Raw genomic sequence first — 22,198 nt, forward strand, 5'->3', positions numbered from 1 at the left:
TGCAAAAAATGTTTTTTGACAGACCCTTTCAAAAGGCAGGTGATCCCAGTAACAAATTATTACAGGAGGCAGCTGAACAAATTTCAAAAACCTTCTAGTATTCACAGAAGAAACTGATACTTTGCATTATTAAACATATTTTCACAGTCCTATTTTAGTTGTATCAAATTCTGAGACAACAGCTAAAACTTAATCATGGTCATGGCCAATGTGAACTGAAACCTCAGTGAAACCTTATATTAATATAAAACATTGTGACAACCTCAACTTAGAAATTTCAGAGGTGCCAAAGCTAACATTTCGCAAAAATCATTTTTCTTTCTGTGGATTATCAAATGTAAAGATTAGGTTAAGCCTAGGCAATGTTAGTCTCCAATAATGGATACCCCATCATAAGCATTTTGCTGCGCATCTATTTGTTCAATCTACCTTTGTGGCTAGATTGCTGCATTGAAAATGAGTGAATCAGAGAAAACAAAAATCACATCAGATAAGAATCACATCATAAATGAGCTTGAAATAGGCTTTTTCAAAAAAAAAAGCGTGAAACTCAAGAAATACAACACTCAATTTCACCACCTAAAGCACACAGCAGGGAGAAATCAGTGCCTTTCTGGTTGGCGATCAGAGACTAGTGGTGTGCCTCAGAAATTGGGACCACAATTATTCACAACTTATATAGACAACTTGAAGTTAGGGATCATGTGCACTATGCCAAAGTTTGCAGATGTCAAAAGATGAGTAGTACAGCAAAATGTGCAAAGGACTGCAAAACTTTGCACAGGGACTTGGTTTAACTGAGTGGGCAAAAGGGCGGGCAAATGGAGTGCAATGTTAATAAATGTGAAGTCATCTATCTTGGTAGGAGCAACAGTAAAAATTATTTCAATGGTATAATATTGCAGCATATTGCTGTGCAGAGGGATCTGGGGACCCTTTTGCATGAATCACAGTTGCTGTTCTGCAGGTGCAATAAGTAATTAAAGCAGCAAACGGAACGCTGTCCTTCACTGCAAAAAGGATCAAGTTCAAAAGCAGGAAGGTTATGTTGCAGCTGTATAAGATGCTGGTGAAGCCACACCTGGAGTGGTGTGCACAGTTTTGGTCTTCTTACTTGAGAAAGGATATGCTGGCATTAGAGGGGTTGATTCCAGAGTAAAGGGAGTTAGCTTATGAGGGAGAGACCGAGTAAACTGGGATTATGTTCATTGGAATTTAGAAGAATAAAGGGGGAATCTAATAGAAACATATAAGATTATGAAGGGAATAGATCAAATGTAGACATAGAGAGGATGTTTCCACTGGTGAATGAAACTAGGTCAAGAGAGCATAGCCTCAAAATTAGGGGAAGGAGATTTCATACCAAATTCAGAAGAGACTTCTTCACCCAGAGGACTGCAAATCTGTGGAATTCTGTGCCCAGTGAAGTAGTTGAGGCTCTCTCATTGTATGCTTTTAAGGCGAAGATAGATGATTTTTTGAACAGTAAAGGAATTAAGGGTGATGATGAGAGGGCAGTTAAGTGAAGCCACGGCCACGAAAAGATCAAGCATGGTCTTATTAAACGGTGGGATTGGCTTGAAGGGCCAGATAACCTACTCCTGCTCCTAGTTCTTATGTTATAAAAATTCCATGTCTTTCAGGTCTATTTAACCATGAGAATACCTGTGAACACTATAGTTTTTGAAATATATTCAACAGCCTCTTGTTACAAAATCGTAGGGAATTCATCACGTTCATGTTTGTGGTGAAAGGATTTTAGTTTTTAACATATATAGTACATACCTGCCATGTGCATGGAAATCCAAATGAACAAATTGGTCATCATGCAATATTGATCGCTTGGCACGTTGATGTTTCTGATGCAATACATCTGTGTCATACGATAGACCTTCATAATGTCTAATGTATTTATTCAAAGGATTTCCCAACTGCCCTGCAGATCAAACAAACAAAATTAAATATAGTCATGTACTACTAAGGAGGTAAAATAATCACTATGTCTTAAAAGAAGTTCCAAACAACCTAAAGCCCAATATTATATTAATATATCTTATGAAATTCAACAAACCAAAAATTAAGACCAATGCAAAAATCTGTTCTAAAATGTTTTGTGAACCATTCCATTCAAGTTGCTCCTCCAAATTGAACATGCAAATTACAGCTTTTCTCGTGTTGTATTTAATTATTTGCAGCACACTTAAATGTGCTCCAAAACACACAAAAAAAAAGGCAATTTCTACTTCATGTCAATTGTTTTCCAAGCCAATCCATATCAGATAATGAATACTGCACCTATTTATTTATAAGCATCTGGGTCATTACCAATTGCACAAAATTCAAACCTGATGACTTAACTTCACTGTCAAATTAACAATCAAGTTGGGCACTTCTATCCAGGTAGACCAAAAAGTGTCAAAATCTATAAAATCTAATTTCTATTTAAGTCTACCCAAAGATGTAAATACTAAACTATTTGCTTGAAAATACTGAACATAATGAAAACAGCATGATTGACAGTATGCAAGTAACTGCAGTTCCCAATATGACTTACTAAACAAAACAAAATGTGGTCAGAAACTCTGCAGGTCTGGCAGTATCTCTGGAAAGAAAAAAAAAAGTTGATGTTTGGATTCTGACAGAACTCTTCTTCAGACCTCATACTGGATGCATGACATTAACTCTGTTTCTCTCACAACTTCCAGGTTTGTCCAGCATATTCTGTTTTTATTTCAGATCTCATATCCACATCACATTGCTTTTACCATCACTACAATATGATCTACTGACTTAGTCATGTCATCAGAATCGGAATCTTAGAACAGGGTGAGACATATTTATATCATATCTATTGATTGCATAGGGAGATGACATCAATGACAAGTGGAGAGAGGATCTTGCATACATGAACTCAAACTGTTGTCAGTTTCCCCTCTCTCGGTCGAAGAAAGACACCATATAGTTTTAGGACCTCCATCTTTACTTTGGGCTCTGGAGGGAGAGAGAGAACGATTGTCTATGTGTACAGAGACAGGAGTGATCCATCTTCTCTAGAATAGCAGTTTCTTAATGAATTATTTAGTCATTTTACAAGGAGGAGCATCCAGATAAGGCAACACATACATGGATCAGGTGACCATTACAATCAGCAAGCATCAACAGTAAAGATTAAGCCATCAGCTGTTATCAATGTTATTAACCTTAACTGGCATCACATGCCAAATACTTTTCACCTTACATACTCAATGCTTCCAATATGGTTAAATGCCTTTACACAATGAATGCTTCTCCACCATTACCTCAAACACCCCATTGTTAACTGCAAGTTCTTGTCTTATGAGTCATGCTCAGCTCACTCACTTCTCTCACAAAACTAAACTCTTGCCCTACCTGCTCATACCAGATATACATTATCAAACCAAAACAAGAAAAAGCATTGATAACCAGGGAAATATTTTGAAGGTAACATGATTACTAAATCCAATTTATTTTCATCTACAATATCTAGCTTCTCTCAATGTATGGGCAACCTTCTGTTGAAATAGATCGAGCCAAGTATAGCCTCCCCCACCCACCCACCTTCTCAATTTGTACATCATTATACCCCAAGGCTTCTCATTTTAGCCATCAGTATTTGGAGTTATAATCCCTGCTCCTTAAAGTTCAGAAGTCATTGACTACACAGAACCACATGCATTACTAGCTGCTCAGCTTTGGATCCATTAAGGCTATTCCCAAATGGTCAAGAACAGGCAGACACGATCAATAGTTAAGACATTAAAAACAAAATCAATTACTTCTGTGGAGCAAATGATACCCTGACAGAGACAGTACAACATAATACTGATCAACAACTTGCTTGCTTTTCAATATTAGGCAGTTTGGTCCATCTTGTTGAGCTTAAATCTTCATGCCCACAAAGGCATACTGCTCATATGGTGAAGGAATATAATCTCTCAATACCACGAGAGACACTTTCAGCCACAAACCAAAGAGAAGGTTCAACAGCATTACAATAAAGATGTAACTAAACCAAAGCTCAAAAGAGCATAAAAACATAGAATAATTTGTTTAAAATTTCAACATAGTTTCACAGCATCAGGAATATGTCATATCATGTGCAGTTGCATAGTTTATTTCAACTTTATGCTAATTTTCCATCAGGGCATTATTAAGACAGTCTTTCAAAATGCACGCTTCAAAATCCAAACCTTTCAACTATTATTTTTTCCACCTTAAAAAAATCAGAAAAAGAGTTCATTATTCTCTGATCCTGTTCCACAACTAACATGTGCTTTTGCCTCCAACAGAAATTTAGACTGCATACTCAATATCAACAGACCTGTGGGGTATTTGTTAGGGAGGCAAACTGCGAGAACTGATTTAGAGTCACACAGTCATAGAGACGTACACAGCATGGAAACAGACCCTTCAGTCCAAACTGATATCCCAACCCAATTTAATCGCACTTGCCAGCACACAGCCCTTATCCCTCCAAACCCTTCCTTTTCATATACCCATCCAGATGCCTTTTAAATGTTGCAATTGTACCAGCCTCCTCTACATCCTCTGGCAGCTCATTCCATACACGTATCACCCTCGGCGTGAAGAAGTTGCCCCTTAGGTCTCTTTTATATCTTTCCCCTCTCACCCTAAACCTATGCCCTCTAATTCTGGACTCCCCGATTCCAGGGAAAAGACTTTGCCTATTTATCCTATCCATGCCCCTCATAATTTTGTAAACCTCTACGAGGTCACCCCTCAGCCTCTGATGCTCCAGGGAAAAACAGCCCCAGCCTGTTCAGTCTCTCGCGAAAGCTCAAATCCTCCAACACTGCCAGTATCCTTGTAAATCTTTTCTGAACCCTTTCAAGGTTCACAATATCTTTCCAATAAGTAGACCAGAATTGCACACAATATGCCAGCGGCCTAACCGATGTCTTGTACAGCCGCAACATGACCTCCCAACTCCTACACTTGATGCACTGACTAATAAAGAAACACATACAAAAACACCTTCTTCACTATCCTACCTACCTCTAATTCCACTTTGAAAAGGAGCTATGAACCTCCATTCCAAGATCTCTTTGTTCAGCAACACTCCCTCTGACCATACCATTAAGTGCATAAGACCGGCTAAGATTTGCTTTCACAAAACGTAGCACCTTGCATTTATCTGAATTAAACTCTATCTGCCACTCCTTGATCCATTGGCCCATCTGATCAAGATCACATTGTAATCAAAGGTTACCTTCTTCGATGGCCACTACACCTCCCATTTTGGTGTCCTTACTAACTGTACCTCCTGCATTTACATCAAAATCATTTATATAAAATGACAAAAAAGTAGTGGACCCAGCACTGATCCTTGGGGCACTCCACTGGTCAAAGGCCTCCACTCTGATTAAAAAACTCTCTACCACCACCCTATCTTCTACTTCTAAGCCAGTTCTGAAGCCAAATGGCTCATTCTCCCTGTATTCCATGAGATCTAACCTTGCTAACCAGTCTCCCATGGGGAACTTGGTTGAACAACTTACTGAGGTCCACATAGATCACATTTACCACTCTGTCCTCATCAATCCTCTGGTTACTTCTGCAAACAAACTCAATCACGTTTGTCAGACACGATTTCCCAAGCCCAAAGCCACGTTGACTGTCCCTAATCAGTCCTTGCCTTTCCAACTACATGTACATCCTGTCCCTCAGGATTCCCTCCAACAACTTACCTATCACCGACATCAGGCTCACTTCCTTATCACCCTTCTTAAAAAGAGTGGCACCACGTTAGTCAACCTCCCATCTTGCAGCACCTCACCTGTGACCATCAATGATACAAATATCTCAGCCAGAGGCCCAGCAAATCACTTCTCTAGCTTCCCAAAATCCTGGGGTACACCTAAACAGGTCCTTGAGATATATGCACTTTTATGCATTGCAGGACATCCAGTACTTCCTCCTCTGTAATATAGACATTTTGCAAGATGTCACCATCTATTTCCCTACATTCCATGTCCTTCTCCACAGTAAACAGTGATGCAAAATACTTGTTTGGTATCTCCCCCATCTCCTGCGACTCCACACAAAGGCTGCCTTGCTGATCTTGAAGGGGTCCTATTCTTTTCCTCGTTCCCCTTTTGTCCTTAATGTATTTGTAAAAACCCTTAACCCTATTTGCCAAAGCTATCTCATGTCCCCTTTTGTGGCCTCCTGATTTCCCTTTTAAAGTATACTCTTACTGCCTTTACAGAACATAGAACAATACAGCACAGAACAGGCCCTTTGACCCTCTATGTCGTGCTGACTTGTCAACAATCTAAGCCCAACCCCCCAACACGATCCCACTGTCATCCATATGCTTATACAAGGATTGTTTAAATGTCCCTAATGTGGCTGAGTTAATTACATTGACAGGCAGGACATTCCATGCCCTTACCATTCTCCAAGTAAAGAACCTGTCTCCAACATCTGCCTTAAATCTATCGCCCCTCAATTTGCAGCTATGCCCCCTCATACAAGCCAACGTCAACATACTAGGAAAAAAAGACTCACTGTCCACCCTATCTAATCTGCTGATCATCTTGAACATCTCTTAAATCTCCTCTTAACCTTCTTCTTTCCAATAAGAACAGACCCAAGTCCTCATAAGACCTTCCCTCCAGACCAGGTAACATCCTGTTAAGTCTCCTCTGCACCTTTTCCGATGCTTCCACATCCTATAATGGGGCGACCAGAACTGTACACAATATTCCAAGTGAGGCCACAGTACAGTTGCAGCATGACATCACTGCTCCGGAACTCAATCTGTCTACCAATAAAACCTAACCTACCGTATGCCTTCTTATTAGCCCCATCAACTTGGGTGGCAAATTTCAGGGATCAATGTACATGGACACCAAGATCTCTCTGCACATCCACATTACCAAGAATCTTTCCACTGACCCAGTATTGTGCCTTCCTGTTATTCTTCTCAAAGTGAATCACCTCACATTTATCTGCACTGAACTCCATTTGCTACCTCCCAGCTCAATTCTGCAGTTTATCCAAGTCTCCCTGCAACATTCTTCCATACCGTCCACCACTCCAACAACATTACTGTCATCTGCAAACTTACTAACCCATCCACCTCTGCCTGTGTCTAAATCATTTATACTCTAAGGATTCATTCAATCTATCTTGTCTGTACCTGACTTATGCTTCCTTCTTTTTCTTAACCAAAACCTCAATTTCTTTACCCAAAACCGACCAGCCTTCCCTTTCACCCTGACAGGAATACACATTCTTCAGATTCTCGTTATCTCATTTCTGAAGGCTTCCCATTTTCCAGCCGTTCCTTTACCTGCGAACATCTGCCCCCAATTACCTTTTGAAAGTTCTTGCCTAATATTGTCAAAATTGGCCTTTCTCCAATTTAGAACTTCAACTTTTAGATCTGGTCTATCCTTTTCCCATCACTATTTTAAATCTAATAGAATTATGGTCGCTGGCCCCAAAGTGCTCCCCCACTGACACCTTAGTCACCTGTGCTGCCTTATTTCCCAAGAGTAGGTCAAGTTTTGCACTTCGGCAAAAGGGAGGACTACAGATGCTGGAAACCAGAGTTCAGATCAGAGTGGTGCTGGAAAAGCATAGCAGGTCAGGTAGCATTCGAGGAGCAGGAAAATCAATGTTTTGGGCAAAAGCCAGTCATCAGGAATAAACAGGGAAAGTTTTGCACCTTCTCTTGTAGGTACATCCACATACTGAAATCAGAAAATTTTGTACGCAGTTAAATTCCTCTCCATCTAAGCCCTTAGGCTGGGACTGCCATAGTGTTATGTTTGGAAAGTTAAAATCCTTGACCATAACTACCCTATTATTCTTTCAGATAACAGAGGTCTCCTTACAAGTTTGTTTCTCAGTTTCCCTCTGACTATTAGGGGGTCTGTAATATAATCCCAATAAGGTGATCATCCCTTTCTTATTCCTCAATTCCACCCAACTAACTTCCTGGAACGTAATTCTGAGAATATCCTCCCTCAGTACAGCTGTAATGCTATCCCTTATCAAAAACACGACCCACCCCTTCTGCCTCCCTTTCTGTCCTTCCTGTCGCAGTTGTATCCTAGAACATGAAGCTATTTTGACCTGTCCATCCCTGAGCCCCATTTCTGCTATTGCTATGATATCCCAGTCCCATGTTCCTAAGCATGCCCGGAGTTCATCCGATGTCCTTGTTAGGCCTCTTGCATTGAAGTAAATGCAGTGTAATTTATCAGTCCTACCTTGTTCTCTGCCTGCCCTGACTATCTGACTCACTTCTGTTCTCAACTGCGCCAGTCTCAGACTTCTCTTTTCTCACTGTCCCCTTCCAATTCAGGTGCAATCCATCCTCCTTATAAAAGGTCACTTCTACCCCAGAACAGATTCTAATGATCCAACAATGTGAATCCTTTTCCCATACACCAGCTCCTCAACCACGCATTCATCTGCACTATCCTCCTATTCCTACCATCACTAGCTTGTAGCACCAGGAGTAATTGAGATAGTACTACCAGAGGAGCTCCTTTTTAAAAATTTATGCCTAACTCTGTTATCCCTTCAGAAGCTCATCCTTTTCCCTTCCAATGTCATTGGTTCCAATGTGGACAATGACCACCTGCTGGTCCCTCTTTCCCTTGAGCACTTTCTGCACGCTCGCAGAGACCTCCTTGATCCTGGCACCAAAAAAGCAACACCATTCTGATGTTTTGTTGTTGGCCACAGAAACATCTGTCTGTGCCTCAGACCAGAGAGCCCCTTAACACAAATGAACTAAATGTAACCCTCATTACATTAGAGCCAGTCTCAATACCAGAAACTTGGCTGCTCGCGCTACATTCCCGAGAATTCATCACCCTCTTCATTTCCAAAAACAGCCTACTTGTTTGAAATGGGGATAGCTACTGAACTCCTGCACAAACTGTCTACCTCTACCTTTCCTGGAGGTATCCCATCTGTATGACTGTACCTTCAACTTGTCTCCCTTCCTATGACTCCCATCCCCCTTGCTCTTGTAAATTCCTCATTGCCTCTCACTGTCTCGCCAACTGATCCATTCGATCTGATAGGATTTGCAACTGATGGCATTTATTGCAAATATAATCCTCTAACATGTAAACGCTCCTTAAACTCCCAAATGCGCTAAGAGGAGCATATCACGCTACTAAAGGCCATTTTTGCTTCTTTCATTCTACAGACCCAGAAAACAGCACCACCTTATTCCTCTACAAAAAGAAATTGCTCCAGGCTAACTTAATTTTTATGACTTATATTTTGAAGTTTAATGAAGAGAAATATCTAATAATCAAGAAAGAAGCCACTCTATTAACTACTGCAGACTTACTGTAAGGCCACACTTAAAATACTCACTTATCTGTTTCTGTGCTGTGACCTCGCCCAAACAGGTTCCTTTAAGATTAGTTGCGAATTTCACTGATTGTTAATTTTCCCAGAAGCACTCCTAAGTCCAGCAACACATGAATTCAAACAGCTAAAGGCAGCAACTGCACAGGTTCACTGCTGTGTCATTCAGCAGTGTGGGTTTCTTTCTTCTGCACTGACTGACCATGTGCTGCCTTGGTCTGTCCCGCACCCTTTTAAAAGTGCCATTGTTTTGACTTCTTTTTCTTCCAAACTTCCAAAATAATGCAACATCATATAAAAACAGTAATGGCTGCTCCTGGAATTTGAGGAAATCATCAACACCTAAAATACCTCAAAAACAAAAAAAAGGAGCAGCCTGTCACAGCCAGAAATTTTTATGTCCTCCATCTTGGATTACCCAGAATTCTTGGAGTAAAAATTAAGCACCAAAGATAATCTCATTAGATCAGAAACAAGTGTTTTACATTCTGCCAAAATATTTAGTTTTATGACTCCAAACTTTAACAGCCAAAATGAACAAAAAGATACATAAATCACTTTTTAATGAAACTGGTCATGAAATCAGTCTCCAGCACACTGTCAAATCAGCCCTGTCAACTGCTGGGATTCAGTTCTAGAGAGAGAAAGGATAACCACCCTACCTAAAGCAGTGAAGTTGAGCTAAATGGCAGGCAACCCAACATTTAAAAAAAACAGCAGATTCCAGAACCATGAACTAGCTTTAAACCAGCTAAACAATGGAAGCATTTTAGCAAAATACTACTTATTTACATATGGTCATTGAAAATAGTCAAACTGGAATGTTATACATCTTTACAGCAGTGCAAATGTCAAATACACAACTATCAGAATCAGATAAATTCAGTGAAAGGATTGGTTTCCCACCAGCATTACAAGACCAACAGGGAGTTGAAATACATGTAGCTACTCTTGCATTTCATGTAAAAATGTTTTAACATTATCAAAAGAGTGAGACAGGAAGCACTTGAAAATACTGTCAACACTTCTAGTAAATGGATTGGGACTGCAGAAATAGGAGAACCAAGCTTCCTTTTATTATTCATGCGTGGGATGCTGAAGTCATTGGCTAGGTTGGCACATATTATCCATCTCTGAACAACCTAGAGAAGGTGTTGGTGAGCGGTCTTCTTGAAACACTGCCGCCTTTGCTATGCCGGGAAACCTATAGGGCTGCTCACAATAAGTTGCAGAATTTTGACACTACTGGTTTTAAGTTGGCAGTGGGTCGCATGAAGAATCAGCTAGGCACAAGTGATGAAGGGCTTTTGCCCGAAACGTTGATTTTCCTGCTCCTTGGATGCTGCCTGACCTGCTGTGCTTTTCCAGCACCACTCTAATCTAATCTAGACTCAGGAAGAATTGACCAGGGCTATGTTCAAGACTTAGGTTTGCAACAAAAAGGAACAGGAAGATGCAAGTTGTTGTTTTTTGATGAGTACAGGAAGTGCACATGATGTACATCTCCATCCTGTGTTGTTGCTTAGTAAAGAGGATACGATGTGTCACAGCATCCCACTGAAAATATTTGACCCAATGTGCACGTTAATCAAGTCGGTGAAACAAAAGCAGCAGAACCGATTCAAGTCAAAATAGTAGAATCATGGCCACATGTTTGTAGAAATGATACAGCAAGCTGTATTCATTTTGATAAAGCACGAACACCACAGGGGGTACCCCAAGAACTATAGATGCTGGAAATCAGAAACAAAAACTATATTTTTTTTCCAGAAATTTGAACAGATCTGGCAACATTTGTGGAAAGAAACCAGAACAACATTTCAGGTCCAGTGACTCTTTTTCAGAACCCATATTAACAAGGATAAAATATGCATGCTAAAGATGGGGTGGGCGAAGATAATAAATCCAAGGTGGCGATGTAGCTGAGAAAGCGAGAGCGAGCGCGAGAAAAAAACAAAAACAAAAAAAAGTTGGACAAAGCAATGGCAAAGGTAACTGGCACTGATAATGGGTTTTTTGTGATGGCACCCCATACGATGAGGTTTGTTGTGCGGGGTTTGGGGTGCGGACATGGGAAATGGCACCTGGCCAAATTCATCCTCACTTTGAGAGAGGAGAAACAAGAAGTTGTCCATTCTTCGGGTTGAAAGGTGACCATAAGTACAAGCACAGGTCTGGATAGGCTGCTCACCAATATCCATTTCAAACCCATAGACTCAAAGTTGCCCTGACCATAGATCCTCAACTGCTTCCTGGCAAAACTATTCTGCTATCCAGTTTCTCAGTCTCAGTCACATTTGTTCTGACGATTCCAGATTCTGCAAGGGAACCCCTGAAATATCCTCCCAGGATCCCCCACTGAGGATCTGAAATCTGAATACAGGGTAAAGCAACTAGCAGTAGTCGGGAACAGCTATTTAATACATGCGCTTACGTAGGCAGCAATAAAATGGCTTCTTAATGCAAATATGACGACAAAATGGCTTCTTGGCTGCAAATTGACAATTCTGCTGAAAGCTGCATGAAATGCCTTTTAACCCTGCTAAAAGTTGAATGAACCATAATCTGTTTCAATGATTAGCAGACAATGCTTCCTTTACAGCATAGAAATAACTAGACTAGATAAAACATTACTAGCCATCCAAAGTGACCTTGCAAGTGCAAAGAATAGTTTCATGAGATAGGGGTGCTTGGATTGGAAAGCAAGGTTGGTTCCTAACAAATACCATTGAGCTAAGCTACTATCAGTAAAGCCATTTTATTAAATGACTGGTAATAGTTTGATTGTGCTTTGTAATTATAGCTGTACTTCTTTTCAAAAATAAAAAAGGGTATAATAAAACGTCTTTGTCTTAAGCCACGTGCGCAGTTTCTCAGAGGAACATGAAAGTGTTTAATCTGTAATAAGGTACAACCTGTGCCCAGCCAAGATTTAATGAAGGTGTGAAATCTTACAGAACTACACTCAATTGAGTGTGTTTATTGACACCCCCCCCCCCCCCCCAACACCCACTCGGGGTCCGGATCTTCACCATCACAGTGGTTGACAAGGCCCTCCATGTCCAGCCCTCACCCAATCTCTTCCTTCTCTCATCAGTGATTGGGATCCCAGATTCCTCCTTTATTATGCCACCAGCACCCACACCCAAAAGGATCATTAGATACCATTTCAGCGACCTCCAACAGGATGCCACAACATGCCCCTCCCTTTCCTCGTTGACCTTCTGCAGGAACCGTTCCCATCAGACATCTTGGTCCACTTCATTCCCAACACTGCCACACACTCTACAGCACATACCCATGCAAATTGCAGAAGGTGCAACACCTACTGTTGTACTTGCTCCCTCCTCACTGAGGCACATCTTCCAGGTGAAGCAGCAATTTACTTGCACTCTATTCAACCTAGTCCAGTGCTGGCTGCTCAGTGTGGTCTCATTACATTGCAGAGTGGCAGTATTTCAACACTTCATGTTACCCAGTCAACATCTTGGTCTCAGGCTTGCTAGAATGCTACAGTGAAGCTCAGCACAAGCTGAAAGAACGGCATTTCATTTACAGCATTAGGACTCTGTAGCCTTCAGGTCTCTATAGAACTGAATAATTTTAGGGCCTGAGCACACTCTCCCAGGTTCTGACCCTCACTCCCACACATCTGACCATGTCATCACAAGGGCTGCTACCACAAACAACCCATTGTCAGTTCCTATTAAAAGCTACTTATTCTCCCAGGCTGACCTTAACCCACTCCTTTGTCTACCCAACTGTTGTTCTCTGTCTCGCTGGGCCTCTGCGGGACCCATCATTCACTCCTACCCACTACCCATTATTTAGCATATATACCAACATTTTCAACGCTAAAGATCAGTTCTGGTCACTGGAGCTAGAACATAAACTCCGATTTTTCTCCACAGATGTTGCCAGCACTGCTGAGCTTTTTCCTGTGATTTCTGTTTTTGTTACCACTCAGTGAAAGCTGGATGAGGAAGATGCACTGGTTGAGGGTGGCTCCAAGGTTCTACTGGAAAATATTGATAAGGTACTCAAAGAATGGAAAATGATTATGTGAAGGCTAGGACAAATGCATGCCATGTGTTGGATGTGTACAAGTGACGCAAAGTGGCAACGAAACAAAAACAGAAACTCAGATCTGGCAGCATCTGCAGAAATCAGAGTTAATAGTTCAGAACCAGTGACTTCTTCAAAATGCTTCTGATGAACAGAATCCATAGTTCTTTTGGTTTTTTCGAAGATGTAACAAAAGGATAGTTGGACTTAGGTGCAGCAGAAAGACTGCTGGAAGGCATGCCTTGATTTGAAATTAACTGCTTGTCCAAGCAGTCCACTGTTTGGAAAATGCAAATAGTGGCCAATATGAAACTACTCTGATGGAATAGAGAGGCCTAGACAATATATCAAAAAGATTGAACAGGTATACCAGCTTCAGGGCCCATTCAATTCACTTGTCATGTGCACATAAATTACAGTTTTCCATTTATTCACCAAAAAGTAATCAGTTTCACAAGTTGCCATAAATCTCAAACGACAGAAAAGACACACCTTATTATTCACTATGAATCATAGTATGCGAGACACGCATCACATTAGAAACAGGACCAGTTTTATTTGCACAAAACCACAGTGGAATCCTTTCTCAAACTCTGTACACAAATGACCTTTTCACTCCAGCTGCCATTCTCATGGTTAAAACAATGCAAGCACAACCTGTCACATTTATACAACTTGGACTTGAAAAGCATAACTCAAGGCAAAACATCTTTACACCAGTTAGTTATGGAGGAACAATATATAGTCTGTGGAAATTTACTTATTTTCCTCCAACTCCAAAACAACAGACTTGCTGAAAATACATCATTCATGATAAACAATTCCATGGGCTTTATGATCAGATTTGGCAAATAAATAAACATTGCTCCAAGTCATTTTTAAATTGCCTTCTAACCTGCTTTGTTCGTACTGTTTACTATCACATGATTGAAGCTAAAAACCAAAGATGAACGTGCTAGTACATAAGCTTATGCATTATCAGAACACACTCTCTTCCCCCTAGTTTTACTAGCTAAAGCAGTTCCTGCTTCTACACAAGTCTCCCTCTCTCAATTGCTACATGCCTTCATCAAATATGGGAACTAATCGGACCTGCATGCTCAGTTTCAGTTTTCTTCAATGAACTCTGGCAGTATTATGCTGGATGCAAGATTCAAGAACTGTCCAAACTTTTGGAATCATTCAGATACTGCCAACCAATTCAGCCCACCAGGCATGTTCATGTTAAAGCAGATATAAACAAAATACCCCTAGGAGATCAAGTCAGGTCAAAATTCTAATATTTTCCAAATAAATTAGATTAAAATGCCTGAAAATACTAAACTTCAGCCCATGTTGTATTTAAACCTACTTGACAACTTATGTGCTGGGAGACTGAGTTTGTGGAGTGCAACCCTTCTGAGATATTAGTGGGGATTGCAGATGAATTGACCAACATTTATTGTCCACTTCAATTATCCTGGACTTGGTGGTGAGCTGCCTTTGTGAAATGTTGGAGTCCTTAAATAAGGATATCCACAGTGCTATTACGAACAGTGGTCCAGGATTTTGAATTCTAAAGCTTGCACACTAAAGTCTACAACCACTAGAAAGAAAAAAAAGCTTTGCCTCAAACAATTAAAAAGGTTTCAGTTCAACTATTTTCATACTTCAGTAGCATTCAAGGATAAAGAAAGATAAACAGATCTGCAGTTTTGAAAGTTTTTGCTGGTAATGTTTTTCTACTACCTCAGTTGTCAGCAGACCAAAAGAGACAGTTATTGGTCAGTGCTAATCAGGTGGTCACTACCAATTACTTGCTCAAATTACAAGGTAACCAAAAATAAAAGACTACTTAAAAATGTACATAACGTATGATTAAATGGATCATAAGTAAGGCATTTTAATGGGGTGCCAGTGGACTGCAGATGACACGAAAAATAGATCAGAAAAGTATACAGTGAAGAAAACAAGAGAACACTGACTGATCTAAGTTGATTAAGGACACAAAAACAGGTCAGATGGGATAACATGGGAAAAGTGAAGCTATTTACCTTGGCAGAAAGTACAAGTAAAGCAGACTATTACTTAACTTGAAAATGATTACATCATGTTGATTTGTAAATCATTGTGAATGCTCTTGTACATGAGTAAAAAATGTTAATGTGTAGGTATGGCAACAGATCAAGACAGCTCATGGAATGCTATCATTTATTATGAGAGTGTGTTGTGCTTAAGTTGTACAAGGCACTGCTAAGACCACATTTCCAAGTACTGTGTGCATGTTTAGGCTCTTTATTTTGGAATGTAAATGCTCTGGAACTGGTTGATAGGTGGTTTACCAGATTAGTACTGGCAATAAAGGGGGATGTCCTGCAAGCAAAGGATGGATAGACTGGTCTGTTTCCACTGATGTTTAGAAGAGCGAGAGACAGCTTGCTGCCTGTATACAAGTTCCAGGCGGGAACATGCTGTTTTACAATGAGTAATTTTGCAACTCCACCTCAAGGCAGGGTCATAGAATATACGTAAGGAGGAGGGAGACTGATTCCACTGCTTAACAAAAATCTAAGATTATTAGGGAAAGATATCAATGTGAATTGCAAAAGAAAAAAAGGGCCAGCCAACAGCTTATTGAATAGTAGAGCAGGTCAGAGGGGCCTACTCCTATTGCTACATACATAATTAATTTTAAAAATCAACATGCTTCCATTGAACATAGAACTGAAAATACAAGCAAGGCACATGTACATGTACAAGGGAGGAAGAGAGAACAGGATCAAGAACAAGACAGTTTTTATTTCTAGGAAGCTTTGCAACACAAGAAGCACAAACCCAGGTTTTGGAAATGAATGTCAAGGACAAAAGGTATGGTTTATGCAAGCGAAGTGGCAAAACAGATTCTGCAGATTTGTAATATCTCTTTCACTTTGTTACTAAAGATGTATAAAAGTTGTCAAATGTTTGAGCAGCTAGTCATAATTAGAAGGATTTAACTAAATTAAAGATATTCCCTATGTGACAAAGAAGCCAGGCAAATAGCATTTACAGCACCGGTGATTTATTTTGCAAGTTAACAGAGAAAGTTCTCAGATACACATTTTCGTTATTCCATCAATTAAATTTCAGAAACGTACTGGTGAGTGTCAAGCCGATACGACTAACTTATTAGGATGTCATATTTACTGATCCTAACAATTCATAATACAGCAGGAAATTTTCAATAGAGTTGCATTGAAAATACAAATACTGAACATATGAAATTATAGACCACAAGGTATAGATTATGTACACACACACACTGACCACAGAGGGAGAGTGAGACACACAGAAACAAAAGTCAACTGTTGAACGTTGAAAGACACATATAGCAAGTAATTTGCCATGACAGCCAAACCTAGATAGAGTGGGGCTGCAAATTTTCTTAGTGCCAGTATACTGCACTAATGTAGCAAGCAAACAACAGTTTACATATGCAACCCCAGCAGAGGAGACAATTAGCAATAAAGCAGGATAAGCATACTGCTGACTAGGCTAACCACATGAACATTTATTCAAGTCTGCAGGAAATCATATTGTGCATGTGTGTACATGAATGATAACTCAGTTCCTACAAAGTCTATCCAGGATGTGTACTTTTATTTTAAGGAGTTCAAATATAATGTTTTGCAAATAACAATTATTTGGGCCTAGACCAACTCTGTTGCTCAGAGCACTGGTGAAAAGGTTGTGGAGATGAAAATTGGCTTGATAAAGACTTGAGCAATGAAGATTATAACCCTCATGCTTATGTTCAAGAAGGTCCACGTCACCAAATAGTTTTTAAAATATTCTAAATAATGAATCAATAATAGGTTTGAACATAGTATCAGCAAAGTCCATTAAAGATTTGACCTATGAATTGCAACTTATCGCAATATTGTCCAATTAATTAGCCATATTTAGCAAATCATATTACTTATTTAAAAATGAATAATGAACATCATTAGAAACCACGTGTTCTTATTACTCAGTTGCATAAATACTTGAACTGCTCAAGTAGTCCATGTAAACTCATTACATGAAAATTGGAACATGAGAGCACCTCCTCAGTTTTACTTCCATGGTTAAATGGTAGATATGCATTTTATTTTTGTGTACACAACAACCCCGAAGGACTTGGGCAAGGATTATTTTCTTGGGTTAACCGAATTCCAGATGATCAAATGTCATATAACATAGTTTAGCTCAGCATCAGGATCTTGCAATCTTGCCAGATAATCAAATGCCAGATAATAGAGTTTCCTCTGTACATACATGTAAAATATTTTCCACTAATTTAGTTCATAAGATAAACATGGTATTTCAGTAATTTCTATTTCGCTTACAGGGACAATGAAGCTGCATCAAAGGGGCATTAAGAGCTCTTGGTCACCACATTACAGGAAGGATGTGACTAAACTGAATGTTGTCAGGAATATTAAACAAGAATGTGACCAAGGAGGAATATTTTTAGTTACAAGGGAAAGATACACAAAGCTCTCACGAACAGTCAAAGATGTAAAACATTCCTGTATTTTGCACTTGATAAATGCTCCATGTTCCCAAAATTCTATTTTTTTTATTTTCGATAAGCTGGTGTTTTCTTCTTTGGAAGAGGCAAGTTGAAGGAAGATTTAATTAAGTGTATAAAAATAAGGGATCCAGCTACAATGGATAGGAAGGACCTACCTTCCACAACTGAGGTCAGCAAATATTGAATAGAGATTTAAGCAAATAGCACAAAGATTGGAGATGGGTGGAGTTGAGACTATTTTCTGCTCGAAAAGGCAGTGGTGGTAAAAGCCTTCTTTGCATTTATGAAGTGCTTGGGTGTGCAACAAGGTACTATGAACTAAGAACAGAAAAGCTCTTTTGCCCGGAGATGTACAACAGGCTGATAAGTCTTGCAGTGCCATTAATTTTCAATACTTCTTTGTATATTAGTTAGGGCATTTCCCCACTAGAGTTTTCTAACGAAGACAAAATCCGATCTGTACCTTTCTTGACGTGTTGTTGCCCATTTTGTAACCAATGTTGCTGTTCAGACAGAGGACAGCAATTAGTTGACTGTATATTTGCATAGGCGAAAGCGAGGACTGCAGATGCTGGACATCAGAGTCTAGATTAGAGTGGTGCTGGAAAGGCACAGCAGGTGCATTATCTAACAGGAAGGAAATTTATTGCCTTTGTCACAGACGATACATGGGTATTTGAGAGTGACTATTTCAAAAAGGTAATAGTTATACTTTGATTGTATTTCAAACTTGCTGGTCTTTATAAAAAAAAGTGATATGTTTGGGTTAGTTTGTTGATGATTCGACAGAAATATAGCTCACCTGCTTATTGTATAGAATCCTAAACATTTGAAATTCAGACTTAATCATGTGTGCACGGTCATAAACTTAAAAACAGCACAAAAGTATCACTGAAAGCTCGAACCTTGCAAAGACACTGAAAAGTTTTTTCAAAGTTTTGTGCTCATCTTCAAACCTTCTGAAGCCCAATTTCATATTCATAAAAGCTTATGACTCTACCCAATGATATGAAGTATGCATTAATACAAAGAGACTAACATCTGCCATGAAAGGTTTTTATTCAAAAGGTTATAATACAACACTGACAGGAAACCACATAGAAGATTTATCATTACTGAAAATCTTAAACACTACTACAGGGGTCATCATTTTCTTTGTTCATACACCATCAAGTCAAACAGTCAGGGCAGGTAGGAACAAAGCAGAGCACAAGATAGGATTAATAAATTAAACTGCATTTATTTCCAAAGAAAAAGCCTAACAGAAAAGTCAAATAAATTCAGGGCATGGTTGGGAAAAACAGACTGGGATATCATAGCAATTAGAGACGTGGCTCAGGGATGGACAGGATTGGCAGCTTAATGTTCAAGGGCATAGATGCTTTAGGAAGGGTAGAAATGTGTTTGATTACAAAGGATATTCCTGACAATATACCTGAAAATGTATTTGGATGGAACTGAGAAATAGGAAAGGGATGATCATCGTATTTGGATCCCCCCCAGTAGTCATTGGAAAATTGAGAAACAAATTTGTAAGGACATTTCAGTTACCTGTAAGAATAATAGGGTGGTTATAGTAGGGGATTTTGAGTTTTCAAACATAGAGCGGGATTGCCACAGTGTTAGGATGGAGAGGAATTTGTTAGGTGCGTACAAGAAAAGTTTCTGATTCAGTCTGTGGATGTAACTTCTAGAGAAGGTGCAAGACCGGACCTACTCTTGGGAAATAAGGTAGGGCAAGTGACTGAGGTGTCAGCGGGGGAGCAATTTGGGGCCAGTCACCATAATTCTACTGGCTTCCAAGTTAAAAATCACAACACCAGGTTATAGTCCAACAGGTTTATTGCCAGGTACTAGCTTTCAGAGTGTGCTCCTTCATCAGCTAACTAGTGGGGCAGGATTATACGACTCAGCATTTACAGCAAAAGACCACAGTATCATGCAATAGAAATGACATATATTGAACAAATCTGGCTTGTTAAGCCTTGGACCTTTTAGAATGGGTTGCAGGCTTCGGTTCAATAGAAAGAAAATCCCAAAAAAGTAGTTCTGGGATTTACATATTAATGAACTGAAACCTGCAAACCATTCTAAAAGATGAAAGACTTAACAAGCCAGGTTTGTTCAATATATGTCATTTCTATTGCATGATATTGTGATCTTTTGCTATAAATTCTGTATCTTATGATCCTGCCCCACTAGTTACCTGATGAAGGAATAGCACTCTGAAAGCAAGTACAGAGGAACCTCAAGTATCCAAATGACATGGGCAGAGGGTATTTTGTTCGAATAATTGAAAGCCGGATAACCGTTTAGCCAAGCATCGGGACCTTGCAATCTTGTTTGGATAATCCAAAATTCAAATAATCAAATGCCAGATAATCGAGGTTCCTCTGTACTATAATCTGGTGTTGTGTAGTTTTTAACTTTTGCCCACCCAAGTCCAACACTGGCACCTCCACATATTAGAATCAAAACAGCGATGGAAAAAGTACAGACAAACTTTAGAATTTGAAGTTCTATACGGGAGGAAGGCCAATTTTATTAGTATTAGACAAGAACTTTGTCTAATATTGAATGGGGTCAGATGCTGGCAAAAGGGAAAGCCTTCAAACATGAGATAATGAGAATCCAGAGACAGTATATTCCTGTTAGGGAGAAGGGCAAGGCTGGTCAGTGTAGAGAATGCTAGATGGCTAGAGGCTTTGGTCAAGACAAAGGAAGAAAGAGTCAGGTATAGATAGGACAGATCGAGTGAATCTTTTGAGTTTAAAAGCAGTAGGAGTAGACTTAAGAGGGAAATCGGGAGGGGGGAAAAAATGGGACATGAGATAGCTTTAGCAAATGGTGTTAAGGAGAATCCAAAAGGGATTCTATAAATACGTTAAGGACAAAAGGGTAACGAGGGAGAGAATAGGGCCCCTCAAAGACCAGAAAGATCACATATATGTGGAAACTGTAAGAGATTGGGGGGGGGGGGGGGGGGGAAGAAAGAGGACAGAGATACTAAAACTACTATTTTGCATCAGTGTTTAACGTGGAGAAGGATATAGAACTAAGGATGTGGGGAAATAAATAGCAGAATCTAGAGAAAAAAAAAGTGTCCATATTACAGTGGTGGTGGAACTGGAGATGGTTAAGACCCTAGAACTCTGTGGGAGGCTAAGGAAGTGACTGCTGAGAGAGTTGTATCATTGATAGCCACAATTGAGATGCCAGAAGACTGGAAGTTGGTTAGCATGGTGCCAATATTTAAGAATGGGAGTATGGAAAAGCCAGGGAACTCTGGGCTGGTGAGCCTGACATCAGTGATGAGCAAGTTGTTCGAAGGAATCCTGAGGGACAGGATTTACATGTATTTGGAAAGGCAAGGACTGATTCAGAATGGTCAACATGGCTTTGTGCATGTGAAATTGTGTCTTACTAACTTGATTCAGTTTTTTTTTGAAGTAGTAACAAAGAGCATTGATGAGGGTAGAGCGGTGGATGTGATCAATACGGCAATCAAAGAACAAAGAAAATTTACAGCCCAGAAACAGGCCCTTCGGCCTCCAAGCCTGAGCCGATCCAAATGTACTGTCTAAGTCTGCCCGTCTATTCCTGAGCATCTGTATCCCCCTGTTCCCCACCTACTCATGCATTTGTCCAGCCGGATCTTAAATGAATCTACCGTGCCTGCCTCTACCACCTCCGCTGGCTACGCATTCCAAACGCCCACCACCTTCTGTGTGAAGTACATTCCGTGTGTATCCCCCTTAAACTTTCCACTTCTCACCTTGAAAGCATGACCTCTCGTTATTGAATCCTTCACCCTGGGGAAAAAGCTTGTCTCTATCCCCCTTATCGATACCCTTCATGATTTTGTAAACCTCAATCAGGTCCCCCCTCAAATTCCTTTTTTCTAATCAAAATAAACCTAACCTACTCAACCTTTCTTCATAGCTAGCACCTTCCATACCAAGCAACATCCTTGTAAACCTTCGCTGCACCCTCTCCAAAGCGCCCACGTCCTTTTCGTAATGTGGCGACCAGAACTGCACACAGTATTCTAATTGTGGCCAAACCAGTGTCTCATACAATTTTAACATGACTTGCCAGCTCTTATACTCAATACCCCGTCCAATGAAGCCAAGCATACCATATGCCTTCTTGACCACTCTATCCACCTGTGCAGCAACGTTCAGGGTACAATGGACCTGCACTCCCAGATCTATG

The 22,198-nt window shown here is 40.0% G+C and overlaps 1 protein-coding gene across 2 annotated transcripts in view; it reads right to left on the minus strand.

Annotated features, from left to right (window-relative positions):
- adam10a (ADAM metallopeptidase domain 10a) overlaps window positions 1-22,198 on the minus strand; it is a 156,673-nt gene that overhangs the window by 119,442 nt on the left and 15,033 nt on the right. For both annotated transcript variants that reach the window (XM_072565017.1, XM_072565016.1), the window contains exon 2: window positions 1,786-1,936. In XM_072565017.1, the coding sequence (XP_072421118.1) occupies window positions 1,786-1,897 (112 nt within the window). In that variant the 5' untranslated portion in view covers window positions 1,898-1,936. The remainder of the gene's footprint in view (window positions 1-1,785; window positions 1,937-22,198) is intronic.

Source organism: Chiloscyllium punctatum, chromosome 48 (genome assembly GCF_047496795.1).
Source record: "Chiloscyllium punctatum isolate Juve2018m chromosome 48, sChiPun1.3, whole genome shotgun sequence".
Lineage (NCBI taxonomy): Eukaryota > Metazoa > Chordata > Chondrichthyes > Orectolobiformes > Hemiscylliidae > Chiloscyllium > Chiloscyllium punctatum.